A 25003-nucleotide genomic window follows, 5' to 3' on the forward strand; every position below is an offset into this window, starting at 1 on the left:
TCCAATTTAAATCATGCCCTTATATGTGCCTGCAGCTGGGAGAGTCCCTCTTCCTTAAAAGCCCGGCCTGTGCCCTGGGTGATGGTTGAGCTGCCAGCATCTGACTGCTCAGCTGATCCAGGGGGTGAGTGTGATGAAGGTCTTGGCTTTCACACTGAATCACAATTCAGAGAGTGCCCTTCTCCTGGAGACAGCTTTAAGGAATAAAGCAGCACTGAGCTCCCCTGCCCTGCTGTCAGTCAGCACAAGAACAGTCATGGTGCAGCCAAGGTCTTCCCTGTCTTTCCTCTCTCCTAATGTCAGAAGTGCATATCTATCAAAATCTTCCATACACTGTTACAATTATTTCAAAGCATTACAGTATGTCTGTTCTGGTATGATGGGTATCAAATATATAGGAATTGTTCATCAGCTCTGGTCACTCTCAAGCTGTGTATGCACAACTTGGCATGTTCTCTGACAATCCTCTTTCCACCGTCACACTTAAGTTACAGTGACAGTTGTTTTAAAATCAGAAGGTCTTATTTTCTGTGAGTCTGACAGACACTGCAAATTAATTTCTTATGTTTTAATGGTAAAGTTGTACAACATTTAAAGGCTGAGTCTGAGTAGGAAAAATATTACCAGAAAAATATTACCTTACTTTGTCTTCATTCTGATTTTTAACTTCGAAGTCAAAACAGCAGTTCCTTCTCTTCTAGGAATGTCTTTTGGCCCAAAAGTCATGTGGGAAATGAAATGGTTGTAAATGTACATGTTGGAGGCTGTAACAATCACTGGCTCATAAGCAGCAGGGTGAGTGGAGCACTGCAGAGGGTCTGTGCTACTCTCTCCTTCACCTTGGGCAATTTACACAGGCAATGGAGTGGCTTCTTCATCAAACAAGAGGACTTGGAGATTCTTGGATCAATCTCTTGGATTGACATCTTGGAGATGTCATCCAAGAGATCTCACCTATGTGCCATTCCATCACTGTGTTGCTCAGTTTGGTCAGCACTTTCCCCAGGGGAAGTGCTGAAAACAGTGGCTGTCATTAGCCCACTGGCAGGGGCAACCCCCATTGGAAGAATGGGCAGACTAATTTAATAAGTAACTTTCATTCCTATTGGGAAAGTATGTGTTCTTTTTAATAATGTAACAGGCTCATTAAATTACTTTTTGCTTAGCCCCTATAATTAGGGAGTTGATTTAGTGATGTTCATTTGGATCTTCAGTGTGTGTCCAATTCCCAGAATAACATTGGTCGGTAGTCGCTATAAATTTGGGAAATGCAACCTCAGGCACCTGGAGAGCCCAAGGGGAGCACCTTGAAGACTGTAAGTGGTTTTTGGTCTCCATGTGAGAGTGCATTGCTGCTGGTGAGTACTGGAGACCACTGTTGTATTTATATGCTGCACTCGTGAGCATCCTTGCTGAAGGAGCAGTCAGCAGTCACAACTGCTCTGTTATCAGCTGATCTGCTGATAAGGCAGCAGCAAATGTCTTGGCATTGGCAGACTCGCATTCATCTCAGGATGTTCTCTTCCCTTTTTTGGATGATTGCTATAATCCTGCTGCCCCTCTATAGAGTACACACTTTGGTACTTACTATATTGAGGATGCCTCTGATTTTAGCAGTTAAATTTTATCAGAGAAGGGGGAGAAAGCTCATCATTTGCACTGATCTTTCACATTCAAGAGTTACATTGCTTTGTCTTGTCTTAGTGGATGGTGGAAGGAGGAAGGAAGTCAAAGTAACGAACTTGTGGCTGTGTTTGTTCACAAGCTGGTGGCCAAACTGTGGGGAGAGAAATGTGGAAATGGGTGTGTGCCTGGGTGTAGCAACCCTGAGTCACAAGGACACTCTTCAAATTCCCTCCTCCCTTCTGCATAAATAACACACACCAGTATGTGTGTCTAGAGGATTTGAAAACATTGCAGGAGTATGAGGTCATTAAAGCTTGAACTCTTGTCTTTTTCAGTCAGATGTAATATAGAAATTCATTCCTAGTGCCACACTTGAGAAGTGGCAGAAGCCCTCCACTATACTCAGGCACTCTGGTGTCTGTTGTATTCCCCTCTGAGTCAAAGGTTTCTTTACCCCTCATTTATCTAATTGTGAGTCCCTCCAGTGTTGTTTGGGTTGCTTTTTTTTTTGTTTTAGCAACAACTAACCCCAGATCATTTTTTTCTGATGTGACTGCCATAGATTAGTCATACATCAGCTGATCTAGTAAGTGTAATTTGTACATGTATTTTATACACACACGTGTATGTGTGCATGCATGCACTCAGGTACCTGTGTGTGTCTTCCTCAGGCTGCTATGAATGGTGAAGCTCTCAGAAAATATTTTATATTATAGCTGACATGTGAGTTGACCTTTTGATCCAGTAACTGGAAACATTTCATATGTTCCCTTTCTAGATACAGCTGTGTACTTTCCAGGAGGGATATGGTTGGCTGCTGTACAAATAAAAATAGCGGAATTCTAAATTCAGAAGAATTTATTTTTAGATTTTTAGCCAGAAACAGTTTTTTGGTCACTTTAAGTAGCTCAGCTTAATTTAGAGTCAGGATTATGTACTCTTGATAAAAGCAAGGTTAAAATAAGAAATGAAATAGACAACTTTAAGGAAGAAAAATAAAGTAGCTGTAATAGTTAATAAAAACTGGCATGTTTAAATGTATATTGGAAAGCATGTAGCAATATATATTGAATAATACAGTCAGGGAAGACAAATGACTTGTCCTGACCCTGACAGTGGCATCTGCTTTCTGTTTTAGATACTGGCTGATGAATGTAGCTAGTACATTTTATCTGTGTGACATTGGTTGTGCATGGAGCATGATGTGCAGCTGAGGTAGGCTGTGTTGGACTTTCCTGGGCAGTTATCAGAATTGAACAGAAACAGGATGGGAAGGAATCAAAGACTAAAAAGATAATATGTTTGTGCACTTGAAATACACTGTTTCTTGGTAGGAGATTTCATCCCCTATGAACTACTGAGATGTAGCACAGGTTCATGTTATCAGCAAGAAGTTATATTTTAAACAGCAATTCTATAACCTGCTAGCTGCTGCTCATTTTCATCAAGTGTGATGGTGTCAGCAAAGCATTGCAGCTGCTTCTGAGTAAAACACAGTAAGCAACTTGAATAACTCCTTAGGACAGGAACTAAAAAAAACATCTGTCTCGATGAAATTAATGCAAGTCCATCATGGAGACTGGATCTAATGAAGCCAATGGGAATTTGGTCAGATTTTAGGCCCAAGTGAGTCTGGCTATCTTACATTTTCAAGAATGATTTATGCTGCTGTTACCTTAATCTTGTTGCCATATGGGACACTGGGGCTGCTTCCGATTGCCTGAGTGCTTTCTTTAGAAGCAATCTGCCCACGTGAGTGACTCAGGTTTGCAATGCTGCATGGAGCTGCACCAGAAGCTCCAAAGAGAGGGAATGTCTGCCTGTCTGTGGGGGTTTATACAAACCCCACTGAACTAGTGTACGTGTGTGCTTGTTATCACAGGAAAGGCTCAGTAAACAAGTGCTCACTGCTCATTCTGTCCTCTTTCTGCCATGGAGGTTAGTCCACTGCCTTGCAGGGCCACAAATGAAGCACAAACAGTAATTAAAGAAACCTTGTGCCTAATGCAATAAATTTCTTATAAGGTAGAAAGGAAGTTGGTTGTGCAGACCTGATTTGTTTCATAAAGAGATAAATGCTGAAATGTTCAGTAAGATTCTTTTTCATCTATTGGTAGAATCACTTTTTGAGGTGAAATTGGATGAATTAAAATAGTTCTTTTATTTACAATGTTCATATTTATATATAAGTAGTAAATAGTCAAGAGCTAGTTTGTTTTTTGATGTTGCTCTTTATTTGCCTTTAAAAGATACATTAATAAATTAAAAGCACCTAGAAGTGACAGAAGTAGCAAGACTTAAGCCCACAAGTACAATACAACACAATCTAAGAAGGTAAGCAAGAATGTCCCCAGGAAAAGCTGGAAGTGTTGTAAATAAAGCTTTTAGAATTGGCTGGTGACCAGAGGCCATCATAGCTGGGACAGCCTCACTCCATGGTGTCATTTTTCCTGTTGCTCAGGGGATAGCTCAGGCTGTTTGAGTGTTCTTCTCTTGCATCTGTTGTGCCCTGCTCATCAAGGCGAGTTTCTATTTGCAAAGCACATCAAAATGTCACACAAAGCAGGACATTTCCCCCATTTTTGGTGCCTATGAATTTAATAATTGTACCCAGAGCAGTGCTGCATGTCTGCCAAATTCAGGAGGCACAAAGGCAACTTAACTGCAGCGTTTAGAGGTTACTTTGGGCACTTGCCATTTGATTTGTACTCTGTCATATGTAGTCTGTGAAAATGACACTCAGAGTAAACGAGAGAAAGGGTTAGAAGCTGTTGGAAGCTGAGCAGGGTTCCTGTTGCACATGTGGTAGCCACAGTTAGTGAGATGAGAATCATTAACTGTATTGTTTCAGCTCCATGTTCAAAGCTATCACCTGGGGTGACTAAAGAAAAATATGCATTATCTGTCTGTCTAGTCTCCCTACCCCTCCCAAATGTAATAGGACTACGTAGGTTGACTCCTGCCTGCCCAGAAGTCATGATAAAGTTATTAGACTAAGGAAAACTGTTTAATTAAGCCGACAGATAGCCCAAACCCTCAAATCACTTCAGTGATTAATGTAAAAGTACTATAGTAACTATAGTCTGATGAGTAGCAGCAGCAGTCATGCAGTCAGAATACATGCAGAGAAAGTAGTCAACAGGTATAACTATTCACACCACAAAGGAGATACGAGAGATGTTTGGTGTTTTTTCTCCTTTCTGTTTCTCATTTTCTGCTTAAAGAAATCTTGTTTCTGTCTGATTCCCTGTTCAGTCACTGGGTCAGAACCTCAGCTCTGTAGATCAGTGTGGCATCAAAGGGTCATGACAGGTTATGTCAATGTAATCAGAGGTCTAATGTCTGTATATTCATCTTACTGAAGAAATATAAATAAAGAAAATATAGAGATTTCTTGATTTTACATGTCAAAAACATATTACAGACATCAAATTAAGAGTTTCATTGAAAGGTCTGGGAATAGCTACTTTGAAAAGTAATTTAATCTAATGTTTCCAGCTGGGATTTTCCAAAGAGCTTAGGGCAATTCAGTCTGTAAATAGCACTGAAATTCAGGGATAGACTTTGGTTTCTGATTTCCTGAGGGTCCTTCATAAATCCCATGTTCAGGAGTTCTAGAGGGAAAAGTAGTCAGCAATGGAAGAGGCCAATAAGGAGTAAACATTGATAGGAAAGCCATGCTATTAAGTTTATCGGGAAGGTTGAGTAGAGCCAAGAGGTTTAGTTTCCCTGGGCAGCTGCCAGTCCAAACTGACATTTCCTCTCATCTCTCAGCATGTGGCCTTGTGCTTCAAAAAACTTCTTCCGGCCAAGTGTGCAAGTACAGGAGCCATAAGGAGCTTCCACTGGAACCAAAACCTGAGGGAGAGAAGCACAAACACAAAGGTTATGTTTGAGACAGGGAGATGCCAGCAGAAACTCTGGCTATTCACCTCCTTAATAAAATCATGCCCAGACCCTTTCTCTCTCTTATGAACATCAGTGGTAGATGCTGACATTATCACAAGTACAAGTGGATCTATAATGTCTACCTGGAGGAGGGAGAGGATAGATGAGCACAGTAGCAGAATCACAAGACTTGGGAGGGAGACTAGAGCATAAACAGACTATAGACTATTAATGTCAATGGAATAGCCCAATTTTTCTCTTTCTTGTGATTGTAACATAACAGATTTTCAGCTGGACCTAGCTGGCAGCTTGAGCAGCTGTGGAGGGAGGAGCATCCATGCATCCTACCCCCTACCTCTTGCCCTCTGCTTGATCCCAGGCTTGTACCTCATTCACTGTTGGACCAATCTGGGATGCCACAGTGCATTCTGCTTGGGTAAAATACACAGGTTGAAATTATAATTGAGAGTCAAATTCAGTGGAGAAAACAGGAAGAATTTTTCAGAGACAGTCTCTGCTACAGATCCTTTTGATGTCCAGAATATTCCACTTGACCTTTAGCTTTTATCAATAACACAAGAAGGCAATTATTTATCCTCCTTTTGTAATCAGTTTAAGCATTTTTTAGAGGTAATGTGGAGTTTTTACTGGGACTGGGAGAAAGTTTGGTTGCTTTAACTCTGTTTTATGTAGAACTACTCCTGTGCTTTGAGGCTGAGTATTTCTAAAGAGGGCAGTCAAGTTGTATTTGAAGCATTTACTTACTTCTTTGTCATTGGTCAAGCCTAGATTCTTCATGTCTACAACATTAAAAAAGGTGTTGTTCAAGACGACTTCTATGACCTGTACCTGAAACCATGAAAATGGATGAGACAATGAATTAGGGCACCTTTTCAGTCAACAGCCTGGCAGGCTTTTCACTCTGTGTAAAAAAGAGCAATGCTACGCCCCCAGTGCAGCTGATCAAATGCAATCTAGTGAACATGTGTACACCTTTCACTTTTATTCAAGTGCTGCCAAGAACTCTGTGATGTTCTCCCCCATTGTGTTCCCAGCTGGGGCACTTCCAGTCTTAGCACTGCCAGAGGAATTAACAGTCTCATGTTGGTCTTCTCAGTGGTGCAATTAAAATTCACTATTGTTGAAGTAAAACATCATTAGGAGGAAAGAAGATACCTGTGACACTCTGGAAAGGACAAGCATCTGGATACAGTTGATAGTTTTCTGGTAAGAGGGTGAATATTCCCCACAGTCAGGTGGTCCAGCAAAGGCTTCAAGGATACATTCACGGATTTTCTTCCTAGAGGTAACACAGGTTTTTACAAAACCTTGCATCAGCTGTCTCTGCTTAGATCTGTAATGCTCTGCTGTGGGGTGGTTTTTGTTTACATTTTGCATCTTTTCCCACCCCTGCCAGATATATAATTCACCAATAGGTTTTGTTAAAACTATATAACAGATTAGTTATTTAATTCTCATAAAGTGTTCTGTACAGAACACTGAACTGTTTGTTTGAATCCTGTCCAATGATGTACCCTTGGAGAGAGAAGTACCCCTAAGACAAGCCTCTCACCCCTCATAACAAGAGCTTAGTGCTGCCACTGAGACCTGTGAGTGGCTGGTGCACAGCAGCTGTGGATCTGGCCCTTAGACCTTCTGTATTTGTATAGAGGGACTTGGTGAGTATAGATTGGGAAATTAGTATTACTTGATATAGCATATACCATATGCAGTCAAAGTCAAAATCCTTGCATTCGCCGTATGACCATTTGCAGAAGAGCTCTCCACATAGAATCCTGTCATGCCTTTCAGGCAGTGTGGTGTGTTCATTCTTATAGAAGCCTTCAAATCCAGACTGTGTTGTCTTCATAAGTTTCAGGTCCTTAATTCCAGCAAAGACAATCAGAGGACCTGTGATAGAAAATTACAAGAAAATATGAGCTTCTTTTCACACAAAGAAAGGGTTTGGATTGTTGCACACTTGCATTGACAGCTCTAGAGCCAGAAAGCAGACAATAACTTTCTGCACACTGATATTGGCAGAAAGGTAAGAAACGAGACAGAAACTACTGAAGTCAGGCTCAGTCTAGAAAATGGAGAATCCCATCAAGTGATCTGCAGTTAAGAAAATCTGAGGATAGACTTTTTTATCTCGCTTGGAACTGGGACGTGTTGGGTTGGCTTATGCAGATGTCAGTTTAGGAATGGCTCTAAATTAAAATTAAATAGGCTACCGGTGCTGGGATGCACAGCAAGAGGTGTGGGGCCTTTTCCAAGAACACAGAGAAATGTAAAAGTTCTCTGTATAAAGACAGAGCCTCAGTCAGTAATTTGCTTTAGATACCCATCCTGTTGGGAGTTTTGCATCTCTGAGAATGAGAGCCAGGAGCCAATGCAAATCCCTGCAGTTCAGCTAATGAGCAGGAACTGGCACTGATACAGATGCCACCCACAGGTTCAAACTGACAGTGGCTTTGCTCTCAGCCACTATTTATAAAATGAGCTGTCGAGGATCACTGCTGCATGGGTGGATCATTGTCTTCTAAACACCAAGCAGTTGTGACCTGATTTTTTTCTGCTGACACCCTTTGAACAGCGGCTATTTCAATTTCAAGCAGTCATTTAGAGCACACCAAGATGGTAACTGAAAATTTCACTGACCAGAGCTGTCAAAAAAGTTTATTCAGAAAAGAGAAACCTCATGGCATGCAGACTTATTCAGGGCCTGTGCAGATAGTCAGGGGCTGAAGCCCAAGCTGCTGGTTTTGTGCTGCTCTTGGTGCTCACACTAGCTAGTTCAAAATTCGTCCTTGAATATGTCAAGTGCATAGTAATCCTGCCTGGAATATGGAAGACTGACAAATTTTGTCTTTAAATGATGTCTTTGAAGGAATTTATACTGAAAATAATTCTACTGTGGTAAGCATTTCTATATTGCATGGTTATTTAGAGGTTTGAGTATTTTAAAACTGCTCTATGAGTGGATATTATTGACACTGCATATTATGTATTTCTTTTCTTATTTACATTCATTATTGTTTTTGAAGTAGTTTAAGGAGGTACATATATCATTTTGCCTATGACCCCCTATTATTTACTAAAGCTGTAAAAAAATCTAAGGAGACTGACCTTGGACAGGATATTCTGGAGTTTGTACTGATCTTGAATAATTCATTACTTGGGCATAAGACTGTGACACAGGTTTTAATGTAGTGCAGGTACTCTCAGTGAACCTGGAGATATATTTATCTTATATTCAAATACTTAGCCTTATTTGAAAGAGCTCCTTGCAACAAGATTGACTGAAAAGTGGGCTGACTGTGCAGCAATCAACCTGAAACTCTCTCCAAAGGAGACAGCACCCAGGGAGAGTTTCCAAGGTGAACAGCTCATGCTGTGCTTTCAGCAGGCTTCGTGGTCGTGCTGTCTTCAGTTGACAAATTTTAATTCTGTTAAGTTACTTAGAATGTTTTGAGTTTCCAAAAAATTCTGAGCCTTTTATCAGCTGATACAATGGCAAAACATAATTCTATTAAATCTCACTAGGGTTTTTTCCTTCATTATAAGAAAATTGTTAAACAATAGGATTAACTGAGAGATTAACTCCCGTGTCTGGCTGATAGGTGCATAGGAGGATGCTAAATATAGAGAACATTCTCTTAGAAGAAAAATAAAAGTGATTTGAAAATCTTCACTTTGGTTATTGTTCACCTAGGCAGGGAATTCTAAACAACTAAAGGGCTACATGAAGGGATGTCTAAGAAGGAAAGTGGTTTCTACAGTAAGCCATAAAAGCTTTCTGTTTGTGTAGAATCTGAAGTTGCAGAATTGCTTGTTAAATTTTCATGATGATGAAAAATTTAATACAATCTACATTAAGAGCAGCAGCTTTTCAAAAAAGTACAGTCTTTTTGTTTGTTTCTTTTTTTTTTTTTTAATTCAGGTGTCTTTTTTAATGTTTTCCAGAAAATACAGTCAATATTATTGAGGCTGCCAAAAGTACAGCAGTAGTTAACAATACTAGAAACATTAAAAAAGATGAGACCAAGAGACACTGGAGACTTGTACAGGCTTTCTGTGTTCTTTCAGCAGGAACACAGGAACAGTGCTTAGATGCACCTTTCAAAACTTGTGTCCTGTCTGCAAGTGAAACTGGTCTTGCCACTGGTTCTGGATAGGATGGGAAATAGTTCTAAGTTACATTAATGTAGTATAGATAGGTACTGAATTAATGCCTAATCCCTCTAAAGCCATTATGTGAAATGATACAGTGGCCTCAGCTCACTTCCCAGTAATCTGGGAGGTGCATTAAACAGAACACCATCACAGTGAGACTGAACTTGGGCTTTTGTTGTGAGCTATAGCAAGTAGAGATAATTTTTACTCTTACTTGGGAATGCCAATTCATGGACAGACAGCTGAACTTGAAAGCCTGTCTTTTAAGTATCACAAAACTCTTGGTATAGCCAAATACTGCTTTGTTTATGTGTGGTGTGCAAAAACACTAAGTACACTCTGAAGCATTTTCATGTGAAAAATGGTTCACATACAGACCATTTGCTCACCATGTTCAAGCTAGTCTGGCTTGCAGCAATGAAACTATTTCCTTAGAAATAAAATCAGGGCACGTTGACAGGAGTTTGCAAATTACTGCAAACAAGGCAATTAGCCTGCAGCAGTGTGGTATCAGGTAAGGATCATAGGAGACTGCAGGTTGTAGTATAAGGTATAAAGTATAAGGGAGAAAAGCCTGTTCTTAGAAGACTGTTAAATCCTCTGGCAATATGTAACAGTTCTGCTGGATGTGCTGTTGTAACTCTTCCATGTTTGGGCTATACATACAAATGTGAGCTACGTCAGTTCTTCAGCTGTGTCTCAGAGATCAAGAACTTCAAAATTACTAAAAATATTCTTTGGTTTAGACCTCTGGAGCAGTTTGGCTGTGCCCTAAGCCCTGTAACACCCATAGCTATCTCTAAAGCCATCTTCATCTCTCATTGGCAGAAATATTTACAGAGAAGTAGGGGACGCTGCCAATTCTTTTCTCACCATTCCGGCACTGCTCAGCTTCACAAAAGCGGATCCCATCAGGAACACATATGAATGAGTGGATGTGGGGAACGCCATCCTGCAATTTAGAGCAGACATGTAAGTAAAAGTAAGTAAAATATTATTATGTTAATTTGAAAACAGGAGCTAAGAGAGTGAGGAATGACTACAGCATAAACAAATTGAATGTATAAGTATTTTAGATACCTCATGCAGACGTTGCCATGGTACTTCTTGAATGTAGGTTTTGACGTACGCCACTTGGCAAAATGTTGTCATGAAGTGGTTGCAGATATCTATAGCAAATTGTTCTAAACTTGAGATCTAAGGCAGCAAACAGTATTATTAGAAAGAAGCAATTACTTCATGTACAAAAGTAGATTTTTCTGGTTGTTGTAAGTATTTGGGAAGAATCAGGGTGGTTAAAAACACATTTCTGTTATATCTAGCTTGGCTCTCTGTGCCCAGTCATTTGACCAGCTTGCAGCATATGCTGCAAATAGCAGCTACAGTTGTGTTGAAAATCTTCCATTCTGTGGTACAGTGAGCTGCAGTCCTTGGACTGACAGAAACTGCTGCAGGAGTCTTATGCTTTGCGGATATAATGCTGAAATAATAATTTACACAATTATTCTGATTGATATGGTGATATTCTAATTAAGTTTTACAGGATAAAGATGGGATTTTATTATGGAGAAATTTAGTTCTACAGATTGTCATTACGATACATTCAATTGATGGCAGTAAAAGCACAGAAGAATTAAGAGGAGTCTCACACTTTGAGACCTTCTGTTTAAAAATGCTATATAGGAATAATGTGGGATTATGGGCTATTAAATTTAAAAAAAAAAGATGGCTTTTATATGATAAATGCACAAAAAAAAGTGGTAACTCTTGAGAAAAAAAGGCTTTGGAAAACAAAGAAAGAGTTCACAGGACAAGCAGTGGAGGAGGAAAACTAAAATCACTGAAAATTACTTTGGTACTGATCTGATATGCAAATTGAATATAAAAAGTTAGTATAAGCGATGCTTCCAAATGAAGTTGTAAGAAACAGCAAGGCTAGTTAAAAAAAAAATACCCCATTTTTTTTGGCCAACACAAGGACAATATTCTTTATGGTGTCTGTAGGTATCACAAGAGAATTTTTTCCTTCCAGGTACTCCTGAGGAGAAGTCAGCCGGAGATGTGTACACACTTCCACTTCTTTAACAAAATGCTTCTTTCCCTCTTTATGGAGGCGAAGGAACTTAATTGAATTCTTGCCATATTCACAGTTGAGGACTTCAAGGTCATTGATCTGCAAAGAAAACATGTACCAGTAGTAAAGAAATGCAGCGGAAGCCTGAGTTATGCTGTCATGCAACAATGTCAGTGAAACATAAACAGGACTAATGGTCTTTATTTTTGTAGTTACCTGTGATAATGAGAATATTTTCATTACATATTTCAGAGTCCTGATAGGAAGAAAAAATGCTCTAGGAGACTATTATTGTATTCGTAGCAGCTGTGATAAAATTTTAAAATTTTCTGGGGGACAGATTATAGAACAAGAGTCACAGTGAACTAGTCTCTCATTTGTCATCTGCAAGTTAGTCCTGACTACATAGACCTTCACTGAGTCTCTTCTCAGGGATCATTGGTTTTGTTTTCATTAAGCCCTATTATTAAGTTTTATCCTGCTTCTGTCAAATACACCCCATTTACACATCTCTTAGTGTTGGAGAGGCTGTACTAGCAAGGTGACAAAATTCTGCAAAGGTTGTGAGGATTTCTGTTGTGCTAAAATAGCCAGAGCTCATTGCACTAGACTTTCCACGAGGCTGAAATATCTCATACTCTGTATCAACAACTTTCAATGAAAATCAGACCCTTTTCATGTAGGCATAATGAGAATAGAGAAAGAGCATTTTCTACACCAAAATATAAATTGAAGCTTTTTATGTGTGAGTTGCTAAAAGATTATCAGATGTGAAATCGCTTCATTCAGACATGTTTGTTCCTAAGAGAAATGTTAATGCACTTTAAAGTAGTTGAACAAAGCTTTAGCTAATTGTAAGTAAATTCTTTTGGTTCGGAGGTCAGAGCGTTTCTCTGGCTCGGTCCCTGCGGGCCCAGTCCCCAGGGGTGAGTGGAGGTGCCCAGCGCCGGAGCCGCATCGGGCTCTGCCCGGGAGCTCTTTCTGCCGGCGCGGGGCAAGGGCTGGGCGGAGAAGTGAGCGGGAAATGATGTTTTGCTTGTCTGAACACCACGGGTTTTTTCAGCTAGTTGTAAAAAAATTGTACGGCAGTCATGGAGAGCTGAAAAGAAAACAAAAAGGGTTTCGGTATCTGCAAGTTGGAGGTTTTTTTAAGCAGAATACAATGAGTAGTCTAAATAGCCAAAGTATTTTTTTCTGTTTTTTGTTAAAAACATAACTTGCCAAATGTCATTTTGTTGCCCAAAGAAATGGCGAGCAGTTTCCGGCGGCTCGCAGGAGCCCTCGCCCCTGTCCATGGCCGTCCCCGCTGTGGAAGCGGCGTTCCCCGGCCGGCCGCGCCGTCCCGGGCGTGCTCCCTGCTCCGTGGGCAGGAGCTGACAGGACTCGCTGAACTTCTCCTTTTACAGCCACTCGCGGCTCGCCCTGCGCACCGGGAAACCAAAATGCCTGCGGGATCCGCGTGGTGCTACCCTGCTCTGCTCTTACTTCTCTCCCCTGTGCCCCTGTGGGCCGCTGAGCTTTCCTGCAGGAATGAACACGGGGAGGCGGTGGATTGGTGAGTAAATGCCGTGCAAGGGAGCAAGGCTGGGAGAGTAAATAAATACATTGAGATTAAACCGCGGGAAGTGGGTGGCTCACCGAGAAGCCATGCGAAGGCAACCGCTGGTTCGGCGCTGTTGGCGTGAGAGTCGTGGCAGAATGCTGCCTTTGAAAAGCCTAGGATAAGTTACCGAAATCTGGTTTCATTTCCCTGAATCAACCACCGTGCTGCATCATGACTAACTGCGGAACAATCAGTCACGGTTTTACACGGCGTTCACGTCTCATGATCAAAGGGAGCGGGAGCTGTGTTGGGTGCCAAGGCTGCGCGGGGCCACGGCCGGGCCGGGCTCGGGCGCTCGGCTCGGCCGGCCCGGGACGCACCGGGCGGGGAGGGACCCGCGGTTCCCGCTGGGTCTGAGCGGCCCCGCGGGGCCCGGCCCCTCCCCGGGGGCCGCCCCGGGCTGGCGGCAGCAGCGCGGCCGAGCCCCTGTGCCCTGTCCCTGGAGCAGAAGTCGCTCCGTGCCCGGAGCTGCCGCCACGGTACCGCCCGTGCCATCCCGCTGCCAGCAGCGAGCCCAGCTTCGGGTATTACATGATTAATTGGATTAATGAGCTTTCAGCATTAAAAGATGTAAAGTACGATTGCATAATATCCAGCCCAGATTTTAAAAGTGAAATGAGGGCTCTTTAAAAAGTGCTTCCTGAAGATAAGTATCAACCAATTTAAAAAGAAAAATGTTTTTCTTGTGAGCAATAATTAGTTTGGATACAAGTGCTAAAGAAGTAGGCCCATCCCTTTACTTGCACGCAGAGCTAATTGCAGGGAAGGCAGGTGCTCCTCACACCACAGGCAGGAGCACAAAGCTGGCTTTGCTCTCTGTTGGCATAGCATCAAATATATGAGCCTCTAATCCATTCCCATTACTTGTCACCTTTGCCAAGCCCTTTTGGATAATGTCATTTTTTCAGGAATCAGACTCTTAGTTGGTGTAGCTACCTAGGAACTTAAAGGCATGCGATATTTTATTTCTCCCTTACCTAGATTTATCCCTTGCAGAATGTAGTTTTTCATGACAAACAAATTAACACAAAAACACAAACAAACAAAACCCACAGACACATATATATATATATATATGAAACTGTCGATTTTTTAGAGGAATACAATTTTCGTATTAATGTTTTCTCAGAAATTCTTTGAAGGCTGGGGCTAGGAGTAATTCACCTGTGCCTCTGTGTCAATGCCAGTGACATGGGGCCTTTTCCAGGAGGGAACTTCAGGGTCTGCACAGGCAAATCCATGTTCCTTTTCACAAATTTAGCAGGTAGGACAGGAGAATTACCTTTTCAATATGCCCTAATCAAAAGAAGAGAAGCTTGCCTTTCTGCTGGGGTCATTCTGGTTTACTGAGAAGTCAGCCTTTGGATTCTGGATTTGGTTGCTATAAGCTGACAGGAGAAGCAGAACTGAAACTGCTGAGATGAGCCTCCTCTTAAACAAAAGATGTCAATGTCCTTTTAAGCAAACAACACTGCGTTATTTTCAATTAGCAGCAGGTTTATGTGCGTTCCTGCTATGCACTGGTTTCATCCTGCAGTATTCCATGACTGCTCAGTATTCACACACCCTTTCATCTGCCACTCAACCAGAGGGATCACTTGCTTTATCTGCCCTGATCCCATCTGTGCTCCCCAGCTGGGCTGGCAGCTCCTCCCCGCACGCAGTACCTGGGCGGGCAGAAATCTCTCCTGTGTTTTCATTTCACTTGGGATCTCGTCCCACGGTCCTCACTGCACCTCCCACAGGGGCCACCCAAGCAATAGCCGCAGGATCGGCTGTCTGAGGAGGGCGGAGTCTTTCCTTTATTCATCTAAACTCACCGTAGTCTGTGGGAAGCCTTCCCTGCAAATAAAAGCCAGAACTATGCTTTCTGAGAAATGCTGCTGAGTCAAGGACTGAAGCCACCATGCACATTGTTTGTTTGGGCTTTTTTTGAGGGTGTGGGGAGGAAGGGAAGAAGTAAAGATGCGATTCTTGCTTATAGTGTTCAGTCACAAGCAAACAATGTGACAATGCTAATCCGGTTTAAGCGGATTTGCTCTTTCTTGGTTCCCTGGAAAATAACTTTTACTCTGCTCCCACAAATGCCTGAGTTCTTGAGAAATTTCCTGTGCACAAATAGCACCAAAGATTTTATACAACTTTAATTGGTAATACACTCAGCTGGCTTTCTGGAAAGTGCCAAAACATGTATCTACTGGGAAGTGGCAGGCAATTTCCTATAGCTCAGTGACTAGCATTTTGTAAACATATCTGCTAAGGTGGGTTTGTCAGATGCAAGGCTGTAAACACTTCCAGAACAAAAATCTTTTAGTAGGCTTCAAAGTGGTTTGGAAAAGCTTCATGTACTAATTCCTGGATCAGTACTGTAACTACTGCTATTCCTCTCCTTTCCAAATCTCAATTTCAAATCTTTATTTCAAATGAGGGGATTGTTATGACTCCTGGTGCATGTATAGGCACAGACCACTCTCCCCAGCCGAGTTATATAAATCACTTTCTTCTCTGTGATCTGTCATCAGAAATTATTTCTCTTGAGATACTTTGAGGAGATGATTCAGTCAGTGGCAATGCAGGTGAATTACCAGGACTGCCACTGGTGTGTGTTTTTCTTTTGCTTGTACGTGTACATTTCCTGTGGATTAAATATTCCTCTCTAGCAAAATATTTTCCTGCCACTTCTTACCTGTGTTTGGAGATGTCTTTTGTGACCAACTTGAGCCTGTAAGTCAACTGAACAAGGTTTACTCCTCCTGATATACTTGAGAGGTTAAGCACAGGCTGCATTTCTGTTAAATAGTGTAGATTGAAAATAATGCCACTCAATCCTTACAGTTGACATAAATAGCAAATTAATCAATTACGGCCCTCAGAGAAAGTGGGTGAGTTAATTCCATTGCGGTTAATCCCATGGACTTGCACACTGGGAAAACTTGTTTACTTTATCAGGAACCTTAGTATGAACTGAGCCATTTACTGACAGTATTGAGTACTTCACAATTTTGAAGAGATTTGTATTCCTGGCTAATGCTTTGAAAATTTCCAGTCCGCAACAATTCATCAGTGCAAGTCTGTTATGGAAAGTATGACTGGATCTACATTTTATCACTTTGCTTTATACTTATTTTGTGATTATGATACATATAAACATAATATAATGCATTTTAAATTTCAATACCTAATTTTATCTATTTAATATAAAACCATATTTATATAATATAGAAAGTGTTTGACCTGGGGGAATGTTAGACTGGGTTTGGGACCTGAGGTTCTTTACCAGAACTAGGAGCAACAGGGATTTCATGGACTCAACCAAGGCTACCTCAAATTCTTCAGGGGTACCGACAGCAGTGTGGCCACAGCAACAGGAGTTTGGTGCTGAATCAGCCTCCCTTGCTTGCTAAGAAGCAGAACAAATTTGTTTGCAGCAGGGACTGTGCTGCCAGACTGCAGTTGGTTCCTGGGCTGGGTCATTGCTTTGTGGCTGAGATGTCCACACTGCTCCCCCTCCAGCCCAGGCATCCCTAGATTCACCCTTCTTTTTCTTAGGGAAGGAGATATGCATTTACACATCCAAACAGGGTGGTGATAAAAAAAAAACAATTGCTCTTCACTCTTGCAGGTTTGCTCTTTACAAGCTGCCAAAACATGCCAAAGGACAGATTCCCATGCTGGGACTGGAGTACCTGTACATGGATGCCCTGGCTCCACAGTGGCAGCTTGGTAAATACCTAATCAACATGACACAGGGTGCTCTGGGCCAAACACTGCAGCAGCTGTATGAGACATATGAATCCAAGGCAAGTGACATTTTGCTTTTGTTCGTGTGGTTACTTGATCCTATATGCAGATGACATGCAAGCAGCCAAAATAAGCATATAAGGCCAGGCCTGACCGATGGATCTGCTAAAACACATAGGGGGGGAGCACCTTGACAGTTGGGCAGATTATTTGCAGTTTTGGCTACAATTAGGGATAATTCTCAAACTTCTAATTTCTAGTCAAGCTTTTCATATAGTTAGAGTATTGTCCATCAAAACAAGGGTGTTCATACATTCTCACTTTGGCTTCTTTTCTGCAATTTATGTTGAGCAACATCTGAAGTTGTGAATTCAAACCAAGGTCAGTGGTAATTGTTACAGACACTTGTCCTAAGCCCTCGTATGTGCATGTGTTCATACTCTGACTCAAATAAAATCTGGGTTTTCATTGTCCCCCTGAAATCACTGTGACTGCTCCAGCAGTGATATGCTGCTTCTTTTGTGTTCCCACCCTCAGGCACTCCACTTATATTTGTATGAAGTGATTGTAAAATATCACAAGATTTCCCTGTGATTATTTTTTCCCATATATATAGTATTGTTGGGAGTCTGGTTGTGTCTTTGCATTTCTCCTGTGGATTTGTGGTAGGGTGTGATTAATTTGTGCATAGAAGAGACTCCCAAAAGTCACTCAAATGTTGGCAGTCCAGAAAACTGTCCAATCCCAGGTCCTAGTGCAGCTGTAATAAACTGTTTACAAGCTCATAGTACATTAGGAGAAGAGGCATGTCCCAACTCCTTTGAAGTTCTCTACTCAGGGGAAAAAAGGTGTGGCCATATGCAAATATTTTGCAAAAAAAGCTTTAATTGCTTGCCCTTAATAACAACAGTTGTCATTTTTACTCAGCAAATATTTTTACCCCATCTGATTGCTAAATCAGAGAGAGGCCCAAAAAAACAGAGAGTGGAACTTCTTTGCAAGTTCCCACTAAACCCATGTAAACTGGCTTAGCAAGCATATTCAATGTTCAACCCTTGGGAAAGGGCTACAGCAGTGATTGAGAGAGCTTCCACTTCATCTCAGCTGAGGCCCTAATGCTGAGTCTTCAGGTTTATTTTGCTGTAATGTCTGTGGAGACTGTCAGCTGAACTGGAGGCAGGACGTTCACACAGAGGAATTCTGAATTCTTTCTTCTGTTCCCGGCAGATTTTTGCTTAAATGCCTTCCTCTTACTGAATGTCGTGTTTCAGAAATGTGTGTTTCCCTGCAGAGGTACACCACTGCATATGCCATGTACAATGATGAGATCCCTGAATCAGACTCCAAAGGGTCGAAACATGGACACACCAAAGGTACAGGGAGAGTCCCAAACTACTATTTTCTCCTTTCTAAAGTTGCAGATAGCATCTACTTCTTGTCTGTTTGTCTACCTGCATATCTAAAATTCCTGCCTAAAGGAAAACTGAAGAGTGATTTGCATGGTGTGTGGTTTTTGTATAGTTGCCTATGCTACAGCTTCTGTTTTGGTTTTGCTATGCCTGTGCTGTGTGAAGGCTCTTGGGGCTTATGGACTCTCTGTTTCAAGAGTTGAAGCTAATACAAATCCTTTTAGCACTGCCCTGTGCCTGATGGCAAAACAGTACAAGATGTGAGGGGAAACATTCCCTCAACAGAAACCCCTTCAAACTTTCTGGGGCAAGAAACTGCTGCCAAGATCATGGAAGCGCTGTAGGATGTAGTTACTGAAAATCGAGACTTTAAATGAGTGTAAACTTCAGTGGAGTTTAAATGTTCCCCTGAGGAAGCAGATGGGGTTTGCCCAGCCTAATGTGGAAATGAGCACATTTTGCAGGGCTGTATTTTCAGGCTGCAGCAATGGGCACAGCTCAGGAGCCATGATCCACCCTGGAGGTGAGAAGCATGGTCTGTTTCTCTGCTGCTTCCCCATGGGGGACAGTTTGGTCTGAGAAAGAAGACACGGTGTTGACAGAATCTGTTTCCCCTCACCCAGTGACTGTTTGAAGTGAAGAAAGATGAGAGATGGAGAGAGGGTCACAACCACTAAATTGTTGGAATTCTTGAGGACAAAATTTGAACAGAGGAAGGGGGTGTGAAAGGATTTTTTTTTCAAATAAAACATGATGACAGTTTAAGTTATGCAGGAAAGAATTGATGCAATTTTAATATAAAATTGATGTCTCCTATGGTCTGTTAATCTACTCTAGAACAGCTTACTCTAGACATTAACACACTGAAATATGGTGTCTGCAGCAGCAAAACCAAAGTAGGGCACACCTCTATCATCTCAGGGTTTTTTTCCTCCTTTATTAATTTGCAGTAACTTTTACTTTGACAGGATTTCTGCTCTTGGATAAATCACAAGGCTTCTGGGTGATTCACAGTGTGCCCCTGTTCCCTCCCATCCCTGAGGATGGTTATGGATATCCATCTACTGGGGAGTCCTTCGGACAGACAGCCATCTGTATAACCTTCAAATATGATCAGTTCACAGAAATAGGTACGAAAAGCTTCTCTCTTTGAAAGCCTTTGTCCCACCACACCCCTCTGATTGCTTTCCTTGAGGTTTCACCTCAAAAATTCCTTGTTCTTGACCTTTCTTTTTGACATTGGGAAACCAAGTGGGGCCTGGAAAGATTGTTCTTGGCTTCAGTTGTGTTTATCCAATAATTTCCTGTGTGAATGTGGGAAATTCACTCTTCCACTCTGTTTTCATCTCCCTGTGGGAACTATTAGGATAATAATAGTCACAAGTGCATATCAAGAGTAAGCTCAGTCCATGCAAACAAAATGCTTTGGAAATACAAAGTAGGATGATTAATCACCTCAGCAACAGTCATCTGCAGTTCTAAAAATGTAAGGCAGCCACTGCTTGAGCTGGAGTAGTAGCCTTGACTCATCAGAAATATGAAGTTTGGAATAAATATCACCTAGAATTTTCCCAGGTATTTCTTTGCCACAAAAATTGCCAATACTAAATATATAAAAAAACCCAAAACCCAAAAAAATTCAGCTTCAAGATTCAGAGCTATCTGGCAGTGATAACTGGTACTGGAATCCTAAAAAGAAACTATTGAAAGATATCACAAGAAGTCATATTGGCATGTTCCTCAACTCTTTTCACACTGTTTTTTCACTCTTCTCTCACTTACAAACCTCAAATCAAATTAATCAACGACACACGTGCAAATACCAGGCTGGCCACACCTCAGAGCTATCTAACCCAGGTTCCTGTTTGTGGAAACACATCTATGCATGTGTTTAGCAGAAGAGGACAAAAAATGAGATGCGTATGCTAATGCTTTTTCTGTCTCATCCTTGCAGCATCTGCTAATTTGTGGTTCAGGGATTTCCTGAGCCAGAAAGACTGGAATGTTTCTGATGGACTGGTCTTCCATTAACTCACCTAATGAGCCCCTTTGTTCCCTAGCTGTTTATGCTATCCATGGCAAGGACTTCTACAGTTGAGCTGTGCACTGTTCAGAAAAGGAGATTTCTTCTGCAAATTCAAGCCAGATGCTGAAAGTCAAGTTCTGTTCTCCCTAAAACCAAACTAGATCGTTTGGCACCTCCTCTGTTTGCATTTGGCTTGGCAGCTGTAACTGACTGGAGACTGCAAACTCAGACAGGTTTGGATTTACATGTGATGTCTGAGTGCTCCATGGCTGCAGAGAGGCTTGATCATGAGCATGGGTGGAAGTGGCAGTGGACCAAAACCACCAGTTAACAGTTCTGCTAGAAATAATGAGGTGTAAGTGGAAAGCCTGAGCGTACTGTCGCAGCCAGACTTTGTGCTGCAGGGCCAGTCAGAATACAAAGCAATACAAATTCTTGGTTGCTAAAATAAGACACTTTGACACTTAGCTCATCCAGGAGATAGGCTGTGAAGATTAAGAAGGATTTAGGTTTTCTGTCCAAGACAGAACTTTGCTTTCTTGATTGCTTTTCTTTAACCCATTTTATTTCTGCATGTGTTCATATCTGTGGGTTTTTCTCAGACCAACAGATGTTGATTTATAATCCGGGAATCTACAGCTGTTCCATCCCTGACATCTTCCAAGCTGATCTCCCAAATCTCCAGAAACTCTGTGCAAAGTCCAGGCTACCTTCAGTCCCCTTGTACCACCTCTCCAAGCTCCAGTCAGCTCATGGGGAAACCTTTCTCCAGTTTGCAAAGTCACACTTGTTCATAGATGGTAAGAGAACCTTTTGCTCTCCATATAACACATTCTCAATTCATTCTTAAAATATGAATTAATAAATTATTTTAAAATTAGTGTTCTCTCTGAAGGGGAAAAAAGAAGTTCAGCTTCAGAAATAAAAGTAACAGAAGGCAAGGCGTGCTGTCCCATCCTAATGTTTTCTCAGCCCCACAAAGCAAAAAGATGTCTGGTCCATCCTAAGGTATTCAACAATTAGATTTTCAGGAAAATTATGTTCCTTTATTCAACAGTAACAGCAAAGAAGAAATAGGGGGGTGAATCATCTGAGGTTTTTTTGTTTTGGAGAGGACTTGCAATTTTTTTGCCTTTCCCTTTTTTCCTGCTGTTTGTTTGTAACAGGTTTTCTAGAAGGAGAAAAAGTAGAAATGAACTTCTGGAAAAGTCAAAATAAGGGGAGGGGACAAAATTCCCTCTGGCTGACTTCATGCATGATAACGAAACTAGCACAGTTTAGATCATGCTTTTCAGTCTGTTGTTAAATGAAGGAACATGAAACACTGATTGCCCACACCCTGTGTTATTCCACAGATATCTATGTGGCCTGGATGGCTCAGGAACTGAAGACTGATTTGTTGGCTGAATCCTGGCAGCGTTCTGGTGAAAAACTTTACTCAAATTGCTCTCTTGATTACCACGTCTACAACATAAACATAATAGGGACGCCATTGAACTCCACCTTTCATTCCATTAATGATCATTCCAAATGGGCTGTTTCAAGGAAATACAAAGATCAGTGGACATGCATTGGAGACTTGAACCGTGCTGCTGAGCAAGCTTGGAGAAGTGGTGGCTTCATCTGTACCCAGAATGAACAGATCTACAAAGCCTTCAGGCATTTGATAATCCAGTATGAAAGCTGCACTTCTGCTCCCAGAGAGCTGTAACAAACCATTCCTCCCAACCAGCACAGCCCTCGTTACATGGGAAGTGTAGGAAATATCTCCCTTGAACTGTATTTTCACTCTGAAAAGCAGCCCTGTGAGTTTCCAGATGTGCCAGGCCATCCCCTTGCTAGCTGTAGGAGCAGGTGCTGTGCAGGTGAAGGGCGGCTGTTTCCCTGTGCTGTGCAGCCCTCAGGGGGGGTGTGCTGGGCCCTGCTCCACTCCCTGGCTCCTGTCACCATCCGGGATGGGATGGGATGGGATGGGATGGGATGGGATGGGATGGGATGGGATGGATGCTGCTGCACGGGGCTGCACCAAAGCACATCTCTGTGAACACCCTGCACGGACATCCCTGTGCACCTTGGGAGTGGAGCTGAACTTGGGATGGGAGGGACAAGAGAAACCTCTCTCATGAGCTGGGCTGTCAGCACTGGGCAGGTAGCAAGGGATAAGTACCCCCAAATAGTTCAAAATTGCCCTGGATTTCTGGCACTGTGGAGATAAATCACTGTTTCTGCTCAGCTTGGGCTGAATCTATAAAAGAGCTGAGAAAATTAGATCCAGACAGGGAGATGAGTAGATCTGAGGACAGGAAGACCTCATTTTTACATGATGAATTTTTAGAGAATTAATGAACTTTAAATAATCTTTAAATTATCTGTAATCAATAGCTTGGGAATATTTCTAGTGCTTTTATTAATATACAACAATTTTATAAACAAATAAACGTCTGAAATACGAATAAAAAAAACAAGGAGTAACAATGGTCTGTACATTCTACCTCTTCCATCTATTTGTGGTTGGTTACAATGTTTTATAGCTGCCAATGAAAAATTGAGACAATGAGGAAAAGATATAAAAGAGAAGAATGTATTTGAAGAAAGATATTATTTAACCTACATTTTCTCATTACAATAAATGTGGCTGAAATTTTTAATATGTCCAGTCTCAGACTTAGGACTTGAAGTTTGCATGGTCTTGCTGTAAAGACAAAGCTGATTTGCAAAACCCCAATACACTCGTGTTCAAATTTCAGAAGTGTACTTGTGTTTAATATGTTCCTATTTATATGTTTCTATCTTTATTTTTCCTGAATTGCTAATATAAACTCCAGTCTGAAGATCTGGCTGTCCCACTGATATTTCTGCTTTGCTATGTTTGTGGTCCCCACCACTGATCCTCCACAGAAGTAGGTATAAAGAAATGCCCCACAACCACAAGAGGTTGCCAAAGATTTCTTTTCCTTTTCACCCTGAACAATCAGCTAAACAATGAAGTGTAAAAAGTGTCAAACTATATAATTTCAGAAAATACTTGTGTGTATTTCTTGAAGAGATAGAAATAATCTGTGTGGCCTGCATAATGAAGGGAATTGTACAGGAATAAGTTTCATAATTAACCAGTCTGGGTTGAAGGTAGCTCGTAGCTTGAGTCTCATGGCTCAGTGAGAATAGTTTTGTTACTTAGGTATCCTGCAAGAATTTTTTTATTTTATTTTCCCTCCATATGACCCAATAACATTCGATAAATAATTTGTTTGATAATGTTCTTTCTCTGATGCCTGTCAGATTGTTTTGCATATTTACTTCTTGTTTTGCTAGCTGTGGTCAAGCAGCACCTTTTGTGGCAGTGAAAATTGCCAGTGACACAGAGCACTGAGCCATGGCATGGTAGGGCATTGCTCAGATAAGCCAAGACCAAATTAATTTCTCTTGCCTATCTTTTCAGGGCAGACACTGACCTAACCTGCCTGTCTGAGCTCCTGTATCTTGCCCACGGCTTTGTGTAAGCACAACTTCAGTGTATAGGACTGGCAAGAAATCCTCTGCTGGAGACAGTGCTGGCAAGCTCACCATGTGTGTCAGAGAGCACCTGGATCAGTGTAACAACCTGTATTTCTTGTAGTATTTTCAAATACTCCGTCACAGGGTTCTGTCTCTGTCCCACTGGTTGTCACAGCAGTGTTGCCAACCTTCTGCTCCCCAGGCCAGGAGTCACCACTGCATCACTTGAAATACGTGCTGATTGCTGTACTTAATTACTTGGTCGATTAATAGCTGTCATAATGTTTTACAAGACTACTTAAACATTCCTCTTTCATTATAACCAAGACTGGTTGCCTCCATTTTAGCTGTAACTGAGGAGGCATAAAGAGCAGTGGGAAGATGCAGAGAAACAGCTGTACCATACAGAACTATAAGCACCTCAGCAGCCTGGCTGTGCACACTCATTTCAGTGGTGTAGCAATAAAAAGGCTGCAGATCTGGTTCTCTCATTTTTTTGACTGTAAACAGTTTTAATTAAGTTTTGCTTTTGTTGTGTAACTTCTGTATTTGCCTATCATTGTATTTTCATGTTATGAAACATGGGCAGACTGTTTCCCCAAAGAGGCTAATAATCAACAAAATAAACAGGATAGATTTTAAAGGGTTTGTAATTCTAAAAGCTTTAGGGCTTTCTTCGAAAATGCAAGACCATAAGCCACTTACCCTCATGTGCCCTCGCAGCATGCCCTATGTGAAATGTTTACTTTTAGCCTATTTTATAGGTATATTAATAAGGTTTTTAAATTTAAAATATGCTGTTCTATTTTAAGATGCCAAACACTCAAGAAATATCTGTCTGTCGCAGTGATTCTGTGCTGCCTCTTCTGCCCACTGTGACCCTTTTGACTGGACAGACTGATTCCTGCAAAAGGGGATGTGTGGTGTGGCCTCACTGCAGTTTCAGGGGAACCTGCTCAGTAAAA

General features: G+C 41.5%; 2 protein-coding genes across 4 annotated transcripts; one reads left to right on the forward strand and one right to left on the reverse strand.

Annotated features, from left to right (window-relative positions):
* Positions 1 to 5199: 5199 nt before the first annotated feature.
* On the reverse strand, positions 5200 to 11878 carry LOC110468816 (uricase). The gene is made up of 7 exons (XM_021526981.3): positions 11645 to 11878; positions 10771 to 10887; positions 10564 to 10642; positions 7239 to 7425; positions 6691 to 6814; positions 6280 to 6363; positions 5200 to 5484 (listed from the first exon to the last, which is right to left on the reverse strand). Exons 1-7 carry the CDS (start codon positions 11876 to 11878, stop codon positions 5347 to 5349), a joined length of 963 nt encoding a protein of 320 aa, XP_021382656.2. The 3' UTR covers positions 5200 to 5346.
* On the forward strand, positions 10557 to 24529 carry DNASE2B (deoxyribonuclease 2 beta). 3 transcript variants are annotated; one of them, XM_021526963.2, is made up of 7 exons: positions 10557 to 10672; positions 13171 to 13319; positions 16990 to 17167; positions 18400 to 18481; positions 19486 to 19647; positions 21146 to 21343; positions 21899 to 24529. In XM_021526963.2, exons 2-7 carry the CDS (start codon positions 13207 to 13209, stop codon positions 22252 to 22254), a joined length of 1089 nt encoding a protein of 362 aa, XP_021382638.1. In that variant the 5' UTR covers positions 10557 to 10672; positions 13171 to 13206; the 3' UTR covers positions 22255 to 24529. The 3 variants fall into 3 exon arrangements, with proteins under 3 accessions (XP_021382638.1, XP_021382645.1, XP_021382630.1); XM_021526970.2 differs by having other exon boundaries at positions 10577 to 10662; XM_021526955.2 differs by lacking the exon at positions 10557 to 10672 and adding an exon at positions 11841 to 11933.
* The last annotated feature ends 474 nt before the right edge of the window (positions 24530 to 25003 follow it).

This window comes from Lonchura striata, chromosome 9 (assembly GCF_046129695.1).
Source record: "Lonchura striata isolate bLonStr1 chromosome 9, bLonStr1.mat, whole genome shotgun sequence".
In the NCBI taxonomy this organism is placed as follows: domain Eukaryota; kingdom Metazoa; phylum Chordata; class Aves; order Passeriformes; family Estrildidae; genus Lonchura; species Lonchura striata.

Excerpts from the sequence above, each read along its gene's own strand:
- LOC110468816 (XM_021526981.3), bottom strand. The coding sequence starts at position 11,878 with ATGTTTTCTTTGCAGATCAATGACCTTGAAGTCCTCAACTGTGAATAT. Across the intron at positions 10,643-10,770 it reads CATGGCAACGTCTGCATGAG|GATGGCGTTCCCCACATCCA; the intron begins GTATCTAAAATA and ends TCTAAATTGCAG. Across the intron at positions 6,364-6,690 it reads TCCTTTCCAGAGTGTCACAG|GTACAGGTCATAGAAGTCGT; the intron begins GTATCTTCTTTC and ends TCATGGTTTCAG.
- DNASE2B (XM_021526955.2), top strand. Across the intron at positions 18,482-19,485 it reads GAAACATGGACACACCAAAG|GATTTCTGCTCTTGGATAAA; the intron begins GTACAGGGAGAG and ends TTACTTTGACAG. Across the intron at positions 21,344-21,898 it reads GTCACACTTGTTCATAGATG|ATATCTATGTGGCCTGGATG; the intron begins GTAAGAGAACCT and ends GTTATTCCACAG.